Below are 16515 nucleotides of genomic sequence, written 5' to 3'. Positions count from 1 at the left end.
ATGTCTGAGCAGGCTGTTCACAAAATGAGGCTAAGTTTGGCAGAAGTAGCTGTACAGCACTTAATATATTAAGTATGCATATACATTGTGATTATAGTATGTAGCCAAAGCACGTCTGGACAAAATACATTATCTGTGAATCACAGAATAGCTGAGGTTGGAAGGGATCTCTAGAGGTCATCTTGTCCAACCTCCCCTGCTCAAGCAGGGTCACAGGTAATCTGCAAACCAAACAATCCAATCATACTGTGAATTAACTGTGCAGCTGGACTACATGATCACTGTAGGTCCTGTCCAACTGAATTATTCTATATTCTATATTCCATTTCGTTCCACTTGGACCAAAGACTTTTTTCTTTAAATGCCATCATATGTTCTTCCTAAACAAGCACACGCATGCATATGCATTCCATATTTATGTATGTAACAGCAGTATTTACCTCATTCCCACGTCATTTTTGGCTGCTAGCCTAAAGGTGTACCCCATTGCTGGTGATAGTTTAGTAATTCTATACTGCTTCTGCTGGCCATAATAACACTGGCAAAACTCTCCATTTCCTTTTCCCTAAAAAGGAATAAGTTAATCACATTATTCACCCTGTTATGTATGTGTCCATCAATTAAAGTAACACACAAACGTGAAGTAAACTCATTCTATGAAATGAAACATAACTCAAGAATCTCCCACACAGGTAGTTTACAAAACTTTGTAGGTATACTGAAGGCTTGCTTCCTTCCTTTCCATTTTCCAGCTCCACAGGATCGGAAGGAAAAAGCCGTGAAGCTTCTGCAGCTCTGCCATCTCAGGATAGCTGTCCAGGTAGGGACTGAAGATGCTTGTGGGGGCATAGTAGATCCACTCCATAGCAGATCCACTCCATTTGCACAAAAGAAGGACTGTTACAGGAAAATGATCCTTCAATGTCAGCTCTTGAAAGAAGTACTGGACTACGAGTGAAAAAAACACTATCCAGAGTGGCAGAACCATGCAATTAAGATACTATTATTTTACATTTCCCTAAGAAAAAAAAAATGGGCAGTAACCATATTTTGATAATTGCTTCAGGAACTACATATTTGTCACATGCCTCTAGACAGAAGCCATAATTTTCACACAACTTTATGTGCACAGCCACAAACAACTTCTTAAAAAAACCTACACGATTAAAATAAAACAGAATAACTTGCTTACTTCATCCCATTCTAAAAGGTAACTGTGGATTTTAGAGCCATTATCACAAGATGCCTGCAAAAAGAAAAGAAGAAAATTAGAGCTCTAATTGGATACAAGACCACTTAAGGAAAAATGCATGTATGGGCCAAATCATGACAAGACCAGCAGAGTGCAAAAGATGTTCCCCTTTTATGATTATTTCACTTGCCAAGACAGTCCTAGTTCAGTCTCCACCCAATGAATGCTTGTATCATGTTTATGGGTTTGGGTTTTTTTTAATTTAGACCTTGATAAAATATTCTGGCAGTGGTGTAATACGTTACAGTACTTTTCTGAGCTGCTAGATTGCAGGTCTGCTCAAATCTCAGTCTTCCAGACCACTTCTGCTTTGCACAAAGAAGCTTAGGTTCACTGACAGAGAAAGGAATCAGTTCCACAGTACAGTAGGGGACTGGAACTCAGTAACTTTTATCTACAATGGCTTCTCACTTTTCTGGGAACCCTCCTCTTTTTACTGAAGTTCACATTTAACCCAGTACACCTATTTCCAGCCATGGAACTGTGACAGAAACTAAATGTTTGACAAAAGTTTTCCATTTCAATGAATTGGCATTTTACTGACAAATCTGAAACAATTTCAAAGAGTTTAAAATGTTTATTTTAAAAGCTGTTAAGCAATTCTTACCTTCCACTGCAGAGTAAGAGAATTTTTGGTCCGATTAGTTATCCTGGGCAGATTTGGAGTATCAGGTTCACAACTCGCTGTGGTAAAACTCTCTGCCTCTGAAGGGCTCCCCTTTACACAGTTGCTTTCTACTTGGACTCTAAAAAGGAAAAGAGCCAATAACATTTTATTTCAATATCTTTATATACAGTTTCCAAAGAAAACTGACTGTTCAGAATTAAGTTACTGCCTTGCTACCTTATTATTAAAATATCAATGCTATAAATAAATAACTGGTGGAAGCATCTTGGTCGATAGAAGTAATGAGAAAGAAAAGAGTCCGTTACTATAGCTGTACATCATTACCAACCAGCACTGCCAGTCTCACATTTGAAATTTGTCTGTTATGTGCTGTACTTTGGTTGGAAAGTAATGGCAACATCTTGCAGGCTCATTATCTGTTGTAGAAACATTAACTGATATTACGAATAATTCTTTTCCTGCAACTGCTTTTGTCAGATGAGCACAATGAAACTGTTGATATATTTTCAGAGTATCCCCTGCACTTCTTCAAGGCTCTGCTGAGTCTGTTCACCCTGTCCTTTCCTTTAGGAAGGCTATGCATTAATTCTCCATGTACTGCAGAAGAGGGAATTCTTGCTTCTGTCTCAAAGAGAAATGGTTTGTTTTTCTAACAGCTTGTCTCTGAAAGAAAACACCAGATTATCTTCTGGATTCCCCCTGCTGCGTAGCTATGCCTTGTCTCTTTTCCTTGAGTGAACTGGCACATTACTTTCTTCCGATTCATCTGTTCCTTTGAAAGAAAAAAGACAAAGCAAAACAAAAAAACCCCCTTTCCTCTGATCACTGGTATAGGACCCAAGTTGCCTGCTTATGAAGATGCAAAAATCTTTATATGTTTTTGTTGCATGAACAGCAAGTCACAGGAAACTTGGCCTTGTAGATTTCATCAACAGGGAGAGACATCTGAACAGTGACTAATGCTGAACACAAAGTTGTTTGTGCTTGCATGCAGTTGCAAATATGTGATTTGTCCATTACCTTCATAGTTTAGACTTTCTGGTCTTCACTGACTTTCACCAAGGACTTCACCTGACTGCCATGACTTTTCAAATATCATGGAGAGTGGCTTGGCAAGCGTATCAGTCAATTCCCTCACGACTCCGCGATGCATCTTGTCAGGTCCCATAGATTTGTGTATGTTCAGGTTCCCCAGCTGAGAATCAGGTGATTGCTTACAGTGGCAGGGACTTTGCTCCACCAGTTCCTGCCTTGCAGTCCATCCACTCAAGGGGTGTGGGAAGAGAGGTTGTCAGTGAAGACTGAGGCAAAGAAGTTGTTTAATACCTCAGTCTTGTCCTCAACTGTTCTTACCAGTCTGCCCATCCTGCTCATCACAGGAGATTGCTTTCTTTGACCTTTCAGCTCCAGATGACCCTCCAATACTTAAAAAGGGAGGGGAAAAAGAACACCTAACTGCATCTTTCCAATCCTACGCTATTTCTCCAGCAAATCCTGCTAGAAGGATAGAATTACACTGAGCTAGAGGCATGTTTTGTAAAGCATATGGGGTCAGTTTCACTGCTCTACTGGAGCAAAGCAAAAGCAGCATAAGGTGACCTTCAGGTGGGCCAGCAGTGAGCACCTTTCTGTGCAACGTACCTTCCTCTGCTGTTGTGGAAAATTGAGAGAAATCAAGCAACATCTGTGCCTGACTCAAAGAACAGAAAAAGGTCACTGTGCTGGCATGAAGGAAAGAGGATGGATGTTGGGTACGGGCACAACAATCTTCTCTTATGTTTTCCAAAATGGACTGAGTGGTCAACTAAGCCAAAAATGTTGATTTGTGACTCAAAGGAGGGTTAGAAGTGGTAAAGACAATCTCTAAAGGTTTATGCAAACACACAAATACACTGAAACTTCTAAAACTGAATTTAATGAATAGAAAAGGAGATACTCACTTTGCATGGTAATCAGTTGCTGGCCTGAGATCATTTACAGTAACTTTATTTTCTTCTCCACTGGAAAGAGATATGACTTTGTTTAAGAAACTGTTTCAGAATCCCATACATTTACAAGAAGACACTTATCATTTAACTTATTCACCTAATACTCCTTTTAAGAAATGTATTTGCTAACAATTTGTCTCTTTTGGTAGTAAAATGTAAATGCATTTATCTTTGAATTTTAGGGGCTTCTTGTGTTTGATTCCTGTTCTTTTGCCCTGGTGGTTTTGGAGTGCTTTTTGGTTGTTGTTGGTTTGTTTGTTTTTTAAAGACTAATTATTTTCCTCTTTACGCAGTAAGACCACCTGCATATGTATACATGTATGTTACTACATAAAAAACATCTAAATGCTGGGGCCTACAGAAGCTCAGTTCAGCCTTGCAAAATCAAATATCTAAAACTGCCCATGACTGCACATACCTACTTGTTAGAGCCTAGTAAACAAAAAAGGCACCTAAGTAACATCTAGTAATCTGCTTTTGCTGACATCCACTTATATCAGCAAAGCTCATTTTCATTTCCTCTAGTTTCAAGGACAGGGATATCCAACTTATGATTCATGTACTGCTCCTAAGAAACCCATGGAAAGTGGCTAAGATAAACTAGCTAGATACAAAGATTTATAATTACCAGAGAGCCCTACATCCTTAATGGTAAATTTTACTGTTATATTTCTCCATTGTGTTAGGAATGAAACAATTGAAGAGTTTTGTTCTGTGTAAATCTACTTACTTTTTCTTGTATCATTCATTGTCTCTCACCTAAAGGATTTTCAGGGAAGGGAGGGATAACCTTACTGGTAGCAGAAGTATGTGCTGAAGTAAGTAACTACAACTACAATTTGTCTACACCACTACTTGAGAACCCCTAGTTTCTAGTGCAGCTGGCTGAAATATAGCTAAATGATATTAAAACATGTCTCCAACACCTAAGAACAAAGTCTTTACATTCTAACTGATGGTAGAGACTTCAGTAATAAACCTGAACTAATTCTACTGAAAAAAGTAGTTGTATTTTGAAATGAAGTTGCACAAAACTGCTAATTATTTAAATCTCCAGACAGCAGGCAGATTTTTTAACAACGTTTTAAACAACATAATTCAATGCAAGAGCAATTAAGTAAAAATAATGAACACTTACACATATACAGTTTTGTACTTTCCATCTTTTCCGGTATTTGAAACCATCACTTCGTAAGTATAAACCTCTGGTACGTCGTTCTTGTCAGTGTCTTCTCTGGTATCACTGGATGGAGGTGACCACATAAGCAGTGCTGTTCTTGCCTGAATGTCTGATACCTGTAGAAATACAACTTCTGAGATCTCTGCCATTTAAATGCTATCATATATAAATACTGCTTTGCCGCAAGCGACCAAATAAAGAGAAGGAAATCATACATCATTAGTATATTGGAGTATTCATACTTCTATAATAGCTACTAACTACTTTTTTACAGATGAAATCAACCTAGAAATACAAGAAACATCAGGAGAAAACTGCAATCCCAGGGCACTGGGCTGAGTGCAGACACTTCTAAGTAATGAATGCCACCTAGTGGGCTACATACAAATGAACTCCATAATTTGTGAAGCAGAAGAGATGACAAACATGTATTGTGATCTCAGTTATTTAATTAAATGACAATGCTTCAGACTTTTTTTTTATGTCACTAGCACTATGATATTTTGAATACCTTCCTGTCGACTTGTTTTTCTTATGAAATATATAGAAGCTCAGGAATTTCTCCAGAATGCCTGGCATTACTCTAACAGGTTCATGAATAAACTTTGTGCATTTAATTGTAACAGTGTCAAGTACACTTTCACATTACATTAGAACCTATTTGGTTACTTATCCCAGCACTTTTTCTTTTTTTTTTTTTTAATCAGGATATTAATAGGGATACAACACCTGAGGCTTTAATCTAGTACTCTGTGTAATGTCCTTTGAGCTCAGGTGCTTGTGATGAAGGCATGCTCACAAGGTCCATATATATACACACACACACACATATATATGCAACATCCTAAAGAATTCCTGTGGTGGTGCTTGGCTGCACTGCTCCCTTTGCACCCTTTGCACTCTTTCTGCACCCTTTGCAGAAAGATCTGGATAACAACAGTTGGTGTGATAGAAATATGAGTAATAAACAGCACAAATGCAACACCTCCATCTGTCTGAGAAGCGCTTGCCCCAGCAGACTCAACATGCTAAAGGCAGTGACCCTCAAGTGGATTACATGGCAACTGGGGAATCACAAACTTCTGAAATGAAGAAGTAATCAACCTCAGAAGTATAAAAGCAATATGAAAATTTGTAAGAGGGATAAAAGATGCTGGAGTGGAAGAGACCAATGATCAAAACCTGCCACGACTGCCACTTCTATCCAAGCCTGATGGATGCCATGGCTGGCAACAGTACCAGCAGTTTGGGGTGCAGTATGCATGGACCCACAGCTTGGGTGGGCGCATGTGACCTGCTGGAGAGCCTTCTCAGTGGCCTGTGGATTAGCAGATTGTAGGGAACAGAAGATTTTGGGGAATAACAGAGTTACATGCAAAGCTAAAGCACCAACAAATCCCAAAGGAGACATGCGGTTAAGGGCACCCACACTCCCTGAAGAGTAGGTGCTGCCTGAAACCTACACATGCTGCAAGGGGCTGGGGGTTCTCGTATTGCTGTAGGTGAGTGCACAGGTGTGTGCATGTGATTACAAGTTTTTAGGATCCATTCCAGAAGGAATTCTAGAAATTTGTGGGTGTTAATATTTCATGCCTGCTATTGTGGTTTGTATGTTGCACCCACCTCCTATTTCCAAACATTTCACAAGAGAACTGACAACATTTCATTATATGAAATGACTAGTTTTACAATATGACTGTAATATATATCTATTTTGGGAATAATTGCTTTTGGAAATCTATTACCAGAGTATCAGAATGAAAATGCTATCTTCACAACTGGTGCTCTTAAATTGCTATCATCTACTGAACTAAAAACCTGAATGGGTCAACCTCAAGGATGAAGTAGAGAGGAGATGACTTACTGGTAACAGACAAACAGAAAGAAGGAAAAATCAAATAAGATGAGCCTCTGTGTCTAAGAAATAATGTCACTGAGGGGGGCAGTGATAGAGCAGCTTTAGTGACCACCTGGCGCCCAGCCGCAGTCAACCCACCACACATCTCACTGGAACATTAAACAATTAGAGGTTTCAACTGTTTAGTACAGAGAGAGCAGGAAGAGTGTGAGGGAGATCAAAGACAACATTACAGACTCCAGAGTAACAGACAACTCACAGGACTTTCACTAGTAAAGTTAAGCCCAGAGTATTAGTGGAAATTATTATATATCAACAAGTGTCAACAGAGAACAGGGTGAAATGTTCTTTAAGTCTCTGACTGGATAAAAAACTGTTATCCTGAGTTACTCCCCAGGGCAATGATTGTTGGTCAACTCATGTAAACCTTCCATAAGACTTGAAAAATAATAGATGACAACACAATGAAGCAGTATTATGTACCAAGCTAAAAATCAGTGACTATGTAGGTTGTTCTGGCTGTTTTACTTTGTGTAAACAGAGTGACTAAAGGTTATGAAAAGCTGAAGCCTTGCTATGGCCAATTTGCAAAAACTTAAAAGCAACAGTCAGTGGAATCGAACATAATCAGAAATGCAAAGTATTCACAGAATCTGGGAATTAAGAACATCCTAATGGTGCACAAAAAGCTGCAATGTATAAAAACTATATAAATTCTCTATACATACACATGTATACATATGCATATGGGGCATGGGAAGATAAGAATCAAAGAAGTCCTTTTCGACTTGTTCATAAAAGATTTGGTACTGCTTTTCAGATTCAACTTCCAGCTAAGACAATGATTCTAAACGACAAGTCTAGGTTCAGCTATATTCTTCCCCACACGACTATTAAGGGACAAAAGCGAAGTATTAAAAGACTAAGAACTGCAAAAATGAAGATTTCCTGTAAAAAACTTTATTGTGCATATGCACTATGGTAATTTCAGATTACATCAGCATATATTATTTTAACACAAAACTTCAGCTTCACGTGATTGAATCATCTGACACTAATTACAAATTTCTTCATAAGAAGCAATTATTTAATATTGTCTTTTACCCTTGGCGTTTAATAATATCCCAATACTTGACTTTTGGAACACTAGCCGGAGCTCTATTATGGAAAAGAATTATGAAAGTTTCAGAAATTCCCATCAGTTCTCAGGCACAAAACAGTATATTTTCAAAAAATCTCTGCAATATGAAGAGGAAAAAAGTATTTTTGAAGAACAAAGATTAAGATCAGAAGAATCCACTATTTTTAGGTGCCCTGAAACACTCAGGAGTGGCTTTTTTAGAAAACGTGGCAATACTTATTACTTTGTATGCTTATTCAAGCAGCTGCAATTGATTTATTTTGGTTGCAGCTCTGAGCACTGTGTGCTTTTCCAAAGCAGAATACAATACTTGAGTTAAGCCCTAGCACTGAGCAAACTAAGAGGTGGGCACGTCTTCATTAGCAGTCCAGCTTGCAAAAGTGAATCTCCTCATTAACTATATTACACATACCATCTGGGTCAAACAAAAGAGCAGTTTTGGCACGTGCAAACTGCATTGCATTCACAGTACACAAAGTACTTAACTGGTGAGTGAGGTGCATGATGTCCTAAAAACCCACAAACAAACCTAGAACACGCATGAACCACAAAACATGATGCCTTCCCAAGAGATTTACCTGCTATATAACAAATCCTCAAATTCTGAGTTCCTATTGCCTCTCCTTATTAAATACTCAGCCTTCTGTTCCATTCTTCATTTTGTTTTTGCCTTGTCCGCTTGTCTTCTCTTCTGTGTGCTTTGTTACTTGGTCAGTGGACATGACAGCTGGTGGAGACTTTGTTCAAGTGCTAAGGACTCAGCATGGTGCAACCTGCAGAACCACTCCATCTTAAATCTGGTGTAAAAAGTCCAAGACCTCCCTAAGTAGAACGGTCATCCGGTGGCAGTAACTACTAACTTGACTTAATACTGCCATGTATGAAAGGGTGAAAAGTTTAAGAAAAGTTTAAGAAAATGATAACATGTTCATAAAAACACTTAATGGGAGCCTGGAGGCTGCAAAGCTGATGTGCCCCAGACTGCACAGACTGAAAGAGATGTGTGAATGAAAGCATACCATGGACCCCACCACCTGATTTAGACATGCATGCCCTGGAACTGGGCATTAAGACATGGGGTAGCCCAGGACAGGTCAGAGCCTTCAGCATTATTCTTAGCTTTCTGGAGCAGGATATGGTGCAATGGACACAGTACTGGATAACACATGTATGATCACCTGATCATATGACCACGACCACAGCCAGCATGCAGGACTGCCTGTGCAGCACTGAAGTTCAACCAGGAAACAGGGTGTTGATGATCCATCAAGAAGAGCATCGCAACACAGTCCCCACCGTGAGTGCTTGACGCAAAACATTAACCAAAATTCTACAGGAATATTTCTGATGAGTACAACAAACGTGTGAAATAACACAATCTCCTGGTTCACTTGTGGGAGGGCAAGGAAAATGTTTCCTTGGAGAAACTGTGGGAGGGTTGCTTCTGATCTTGCAAGGCCCAAGTAGTTAACACAGCTTCCCTTTCTCTTATCATACCGCACTCCCCGAAGCTGCAGCATCAGCTTGTCTTCCACCCACCCACAGCTCTGACACTCCTTTGCCTTCACAAAGCATAACCTCTCCAACTGCTGGAAATCTGGCTTTTTGCCTTGTGTACACTGTCTAGTCTGTAGCAGTCTACTACAGCCTAAGCCTGTGATGCCTTCTGAGGTCTGCAAAGAGATCACTTGTAGACACAGAGCTACATGCAATGACGTTCAAGTAAGGACATGGCAGAGAGGGGAAATAGCATGCTTGTCTAAAAGGCATGGATGACTGAGTGTTGATGATGGAAGGAAGTGAAAGAAAACAACACAGTAATGGCAGTCTATTGCTTTTTCATATATAATTAGCAAGATAGAAAAAGATATCACTTGTTGATAGTACTTCTCACAGTCTCACTCTAACCACCCCAGGAAGCTCAGAGTAGTTGCTCTCCTTGGCAATGCAACCACTGATGACACCCCGACTTAGCATGCTGCATGCCCTGGCCGCTGTCAGAGGACTGTGCATTCTTCTAGAGAACTAGTCCCTGTACTTCTCTTCAGTACAGAAAGGACCATCCACATTCTCACGAAGTTACGAAGAGCACAGCACGCATTCGTCATTTGAGGGACGCCGAGAATGCTGTTGTCCAGCACGCCCCAGTGACAGCATTATCTTGCAATAACCTAACCTTGCAGCAAAATTTGTTTCTGCATCCATTCTGATGCCATATGTGGCTAAACTAGGCACATGTTCCCTTGTTGGAACAGACTCTCATGACTCAGAGTTAAAAGGGGTCAAAGTCACCAGCCCCTTTAGCTACACAGCCCTGACCCATTCCCAAAGCAGGTATGTTTTGTACAGTAAATGGCAGGGACCATACAGAAAGAACAGCATGTTGCTGTGTTAAAAACAAAACAAAAAGCAATTGTAATCTTGAATACAGTGGACCAGCATTAATGTAAAATTTTTCTGGCTTCACTCTGAGAATGGAATAGAATTCTTCTAACAGCATTTGAATGCATATTTTCCTATAATATGCATGTGTGTCTCTATATATTGTTTATATTTTTAATATATGTTTTTATACGTGTAGTTTTTAATGGCAAATGACTCCCTTAAATTCTTTCTGTCACCATCCTACAGCAAGCCTGAAGCCTTCAGATCCACTGCACAAGTGTCTACTGCTTGACCCAACAGAGTGATAGCAATAGGTGTTTGCTAACATCTGTGGAAATGACACGCACAGCTCAGCTCAGCAGTGAAACAAAAGGCAGGAAAACGAAACTTCTGCTGGTAGGACTTTGTAGGTACTTGCTGGATTACATTCCAGGCCCTGAATAAAAATCAGTGCTATCAGATGTAGACTTGAATTTGTTTCTTAGAACCATCACCCCTTTTGACCCTGCTTTTTTTTTTTCCCTTTTCAAAGTCTGGTCCTAATCAACGCTTCTTCATTCCAGTGTGTACTCCTCGTTTACTCCATCCCAGACTTCTGCCCTTTAGTCCCTCAATAAAGTTCTGATATCCTTGTCTCATCAATCTTCATCTTTCTCATGCAGTTTCAGTCTCTTGCTACTTCTGCCCACTATCTCCACCACTCAGTTGTACTTCCATCACTCTTTCATGATCAGCCTGCTTGTAAAAATAACAAGTATAAAAGCTACTTGCTCTCCATCTTGTTCTTCCAAATAGAACAGACCTATTATTCTGTTTGTTCCTGGTCTCATTTTCTCAACTTAAACTCCTCATCTATTTCAGATCTCTCAAGTCTTGATTATCCTTTGGACTTGTGCTCCTTGTCAGAACTGTCTCTTCTCCACTTACGTCCTTTCTCTCCCACACCTTAATCTTCCTAAGCTTTCATTTCAGTCCCAGCTTCTCCAGAAATTTTATTGCCCCCTCCATCAGCTCCAGTTGCCAAGTCATGCTGTTAAGTGCTACTGAACTTGACTGTCTCAGCTACTATGTACACCACAGCAGCAGCTAGGATCAGCTAACTCCTCTCCCTTTCTTCATCTCAGCTCTCTCAACTCTTTCTTACATGATTTACTTCAAACAGCTTCCACCTCCATGATACTTAGTCACCAAAGACACAGGTGCACTGAAAACATATTAACATGCACTGAAGACATTCTGATGCTTGGACCCAGCGGGATACCAAGCATTCAGGATTTCCTCTATAATTATTATCCCTGCTCAGCCCTTGAAGCACCACAGAATGACAGAACAGTTGACACTGGACAAGACCCCTGGATGTCATCTGGTCCAACCCCCTTGTTCAAGCAGGGTCACCTAAAGCCAGGTGCCCAGAACCATGTCCAGACAGCTTTTCAGCATCTTCAAAGAGGGAGTCTCCACAAGCTCCCTGGGCAACCTGTGCCAGTGCTCAGTCATCCTCACAGTAAAAAAGTGTTTCCTTATGTTACAGGGAACCTCCTGTGTTTCTATTTGTGCCCATTGCCTCAGGTCCTGATGTTGGGCACACTGAAAAGAGTCTGGCTCCATTCTCTTTGCACTTGCCCTGCACACATCCATATACATTGATAAGGTCCTCTCTGAGCCTTCTCCAGGCTAAACAGTCCCAGCTCTCTCAGTCTCTCCTCATCAGGCTGTAAAGCAACATATGAAGGAAGAATCAAGACCGGGGCAGTAAAACTGGTGCCAGGTTTTCTGGGAGGTGAAGGGGAGAAGATATGTGATGAAAGAGGAAGTAGCTGACTGACTGGAAAAACCCATGGCAAGCTCCTCCTGGAGTTTGAGTTGCATTGACTTTTTGTAGTTTACAATAGGGAACACGGACCAGTTTTAGTCAGGCAAGCTGGTGGACTGAGGATTGAAGTGCAGTATAAATATATAAAGTTGTATAAATCCTCACAGAAAGGCTGGGACCAGGGAAGGTCCGGAAGATGAAAGAAAAGAACACAGGCCTGCTCTAAAATGCAAGAGACTAGGGAATTTGGCAACCGTGCTTTAAAGAGTACCTATGCAGAATTATGAATTATAGTTTTACAAATTGAAAAGAAATTGGTAGGCTTTCGAGCAGGTAAGACAGAAGCCCACTGCTTACACACACGTTCCTGGCAAATTTTATGTCTCTCTTCCCTCAAGGTGCCAGAGATTCTTAAAGAGAAATCTGTCACAATTTTTCTTTACTTTTCAAATAAGGTTTTCAAAATCCTCATTTTTGGTGAGGTTTCCAGAACTTCACCAGGTATCTCACATGGCTGGAGATATCCATTATGTAAATTTTATCCTGAACTAAGAATGTTACAGAAAATTGAGAACAGATTTCACAGTAAGAGATGGTGTTAAGCATCACCATTATGTTACTGGCAACATTACAAGCTCTTTCTATATATATTTCTTTTAATTCTCTTAGTACTGTGATTTCACAGAATGGCCAAGAAGAATTCCACATAAAAAGTATCAAGACTATTTTAGCTTCATAAATGTTAATATACTAAAAATTACTTTTGTCATTTACATTTCAGTGACTGGAAGTTAAGTGAGTTTTCTTTAGTGTGGGAAGTTAAAAATCCTTTAAACATGGAAAGAGAAAAGGAGGCATAACCGTGTAAAAGAGCAGCAGATACATTCTGACTTTATGGAGAGCTTTATTTACTTACCTCTGGCTTGGCTATATTAGAAAGAAGTGCTTCAAGTGCTTTTGTTTCTTCATCCTTTTCTTAAAAAACAAAATCAAAGCAAACAAGAAGTACCCATGAATATTGTTCAGTGACTTTACAGTGAAACAGCTCTTCAAATTCAAACACTGCACACAGACTGAAGTATCTATGAAACTGAACACCTTGCCAATTTGCATTCATCTAGGGCAACATAAAAGCAAAAAAAGCTCTCAAAGACGTTGTTCATATAAAACTATTTCTAAATCCGTTCTATGATTTATGGAATACAGAAAGCCTGGTTATCTTTTATTAATGAATAACTTTAAATAAACTACTGCTCTGGAGTACTTAAGCTCTTGGCTGAGTTATTTCCTATAGATTTTTCTCTTTGGATGTAGATGCAGTCAAGTTACAGTAGTTTAAATATGTTATTGCACGTTAGCTGGCAGATTACTGGTAACACTGCTGGCCTCCCTCAAATGCAAGGGCAAATCTTACCTGAGCCTTCAGTTACGTCTCAGGGAAAGAATCTAAGGTATTTTGTTTCAGCTGAAAGTAAAGCTGAGCTTTATAAAGGGCTCAAAGATTATCCAAAGTGGTTTATGTACCTTCTCCCACACAGTATTAAAATTTTATTATCTCAATAGTGTAAGTGAACGGGCTACTCAGTTTTGGAGATGTGGCCAGGCATTTTTAATTCACTTAACCTGCCTTAATCTAAAAAGAAAAACCAAAGCCTGGCAAAATTCTTTAAAAACTACAGGACAAATCTATTTACAACTTTAGTTTCAACAACAAACTGCCTTAGAAATATAATTAAATGCATTTCTGTTTGTTATTACAGGTCTAAGTCACAGCACGTTATTTTCCCAAATGTCTCCTGAATGAAATAATTTTGAAGAGTGGGCTTTTCCATTTTTCATATAAAATACTTCTATGGAGCCCTTAATAAAATTTTTGTAACATATGTAAGCAACAGTACATTTTAGCACCAGTGCCTTGAAAAAGTTAGCTCACAGGTAAGTACTAACTAACTGAAAGAAAACTGAAGTCAAGACAAATGCCGCTCTGGAAGTATAGTGACAACTGTTCATTCAAGTCTGGAACAACAGTTCCCAACTTCTGAATTCTGAATTCAGATTGTATCTCAGTCCCTTGCTACTAAGCTTTCACATGTTTTCAAACAGCTCTTGTAGATTGAGATTTCTTGGTCTTGGTTAGACATACTTTCTTCACATTCCTTTTGGTTTACAGCAATCTAACATATATTGGCACAAAATCATCACCTCAAAGCAAACTTCAGTGAGCTGAGAAATTCATGGTTTGTTTCCTTCAGCATCAAAAGTTACAGCTCCCTATCCTGAGAAAACTGGACGTGGCTGATGACCAGTTGCATTCTGAATCTGAAGTGCTATGTCAGTGACCTGAAAGTTCCATAGTGACACATCATCAAACTCAAGGACAGTAGGACCAACACTCAGTGAATTCAGTCCACTTACAAGATCACAAGCTTTCCAGTGAAATACAGGTATTAATGATAAACACACTTCCTATGGTCGCATCTTAAAAACCATTAACTCCCAGAAACTAGTGTGAGGACCAGTCGTCTTCTACAAAGGCCTGTCGATGATGAGTTGGTAGGGACAGGCATTATGTGAATTTTATGTAACAACAGTATATCTTTCACAAAATATTCCTCTTTAACAGGAAATCTACATTCAACTCGTATCAGACGTGGTTCTTTCCATGTTTTCTGCAATATCAAGCAGTCCAGCAATATCCAGCGACTCCTTAAAATGTAAGCACCAATAACTCTGGACAAAGCACAGATTTTTCTTTCCTCAAGTCTCTGTGGAGACTTGCAAGCCAGTGGTTTCGTTCTTTTGTGCCCATTGTTCCAGTGTGATGAGCAGATCAATTGCTCTTAACTCCATTCTATATAAGTCGGGGCAGTTATGGGCTACTACCCAACTTCAAGATTAAGTGTGGTGTTCTATTTACAAATGCTACATTCCTCCAGATACTAGACTTGCATTATATATTATTTTTGTTAACACTTACCTTCTACTTCTGTGTCTGTCTGAGAATTGCTTTTTCCTTTACCCAAAGACTTGCTTTTGGTAGAACTTGTGCTTATACCAGCTGCATCCTGTCCTTTCGTAAGTCCGTTGTGTTCACTTGTAGGAGAAGGACATTTCTGAGGAGATGATGGAGGACTGTTTAACTTATCCTTCTGAGTTCCATGTCGATCTTTTAATTTTTTTTGTAACCTTTCGTATGTTTTACTAGACCTTTCGTCTCTGAAGTTGGATCTTCCATGAGCAGGCAGAGTATCTAAATGAAAAGAGGAAAAAAAGAAAAATAAGACCAGAATGTAATTAAAAAACTTATTGGAAAATGCTATGTGTGCTAAGTGCACACTTGTGTGTAAAATTACCTCTTTACTCCTATTGGAAAACTGAAGCGTTCAGCATGTAAAGTGATATACACTAACTGTACATTAACAACATGTGAGGGGAGAAAGTGTAATCTTTCCTTCCCACATTTCTTTTCTACTGAAAAATTACTCTTAAACTGTTTCTATAATCCTTCTTGAGCTGTAAGGTACAGGATAAAGTCACCACACGAAAAAAGTGCTACTTTATTACACAGGAGGAGGTTTGCTTTAATGCTGAATAAAGAAATACAGAAGTTTTAAGTTTTGGAATGCAACTAGATCTATCACTTTAATGATGCTTCAGCAGAAATCAACAGGGGAAAACCCCACAAAAGCACTGGGCAACTGAAAGACACTGAAAGACTGAAGATAGTATGGCTACATCCTGTAAGTACACTATAGTGGTGCACAGTAACCTGAGGCACTGCTGCCGTATCACCGAAGTCCCACCTCTAAGTCAGAACATGGCTTTGGAAATGAGTCAGTACCACACCAGTGAAAAAAACCAAGCTGCAGATTGGTGAACTTTTCTGTCTGGTTCTAACATTTTTATCCACTTCAGCTTACTGACTCTAGAATTCAAAACAGTGTACCGCATGGCACCAACTCTTTCCTCAGTGTAACCCCATCTATGACAAATGATGAAAATTTAAAAAAAATACATCCTTCAAAACCAGCATAGAATTTGTCCAGTTTCAGGTAAGTTGTATCACTTGGTCTGAAGAACGAATTCATTATTTTGTATTTATGTGCCAGTAAGTAGAGAAAACAAGATTAAATACAAACTCTCTTGCAAGATGGAAAAAACCCACAAAACTAGAGAACTTTTAGTTTCTGTTTTACTAGGTTAACTTAATTCTCAGAGAATTTGACAGAGGACTACTAGATAAGATGTGACTATTTACCAATTTGATTTT

At 39.3% G+C, this 16515-nt stretch overlaps 1 protein-coding gene across 8 annotated transcripts in view; it reads right to left on the bottom strand.

The window, feature by feature from the left end:
• Positions 1-16515, bottom strand: part of FNDC3A (fibronectin type III domain containing 3A) — a 121668-nt gene that overhangs the window by 30299 nt on the left and 74854 nt on the right. For all 8 annotated transcript variants that reach the window (XM_030477547.1, XM_030477545.1, XM_030477549.1 and 5 more), the window contains 7 exons: positions 15223-15495; positions 13162-13220; positions 5007-5164; positions 3821-3880; positions 1860-1998; positions 1193-1246; positions 441-565 (listed from right to left, as the gene is read on the bottom strand). In XM_030477547.1, the coding sequence (XP_030333407.1) occupies positions 441-565; positions 1193-1246; positions 1860-1998; positions 3821-3880; positions 5007-5164; positions 13162-13220; positions 15223-15495 (868 nt within the window). The remainder of the gene's footprint in view (positions 1-440; positions 566-1192; positions 1247-1859; positions 1999-3820; positions 3881-5006; positions 5165-13161; positions 13221-15222; positions 15496-16515) is intronic.

This window comes from Strigops habroptila, chromosome 2, assembly GCF_004027225.2.
Source record: "Strigops habroptila isolate Jane chromosome 2, bStrHab1.2.pri, whole genome shotgun sequence".
Classification (NCBI taxonomy): domain Eukaryota; kingdom Metazoa; phylum Chordata; class Aves; order Psittaciformes; family Psittacidae; genus Strigops; species Strigops habroptila.
Note: the sequence above shows the minus strand (reverse complement) of the source record. Positions and strands in the feature narration are given on the sequence as shown.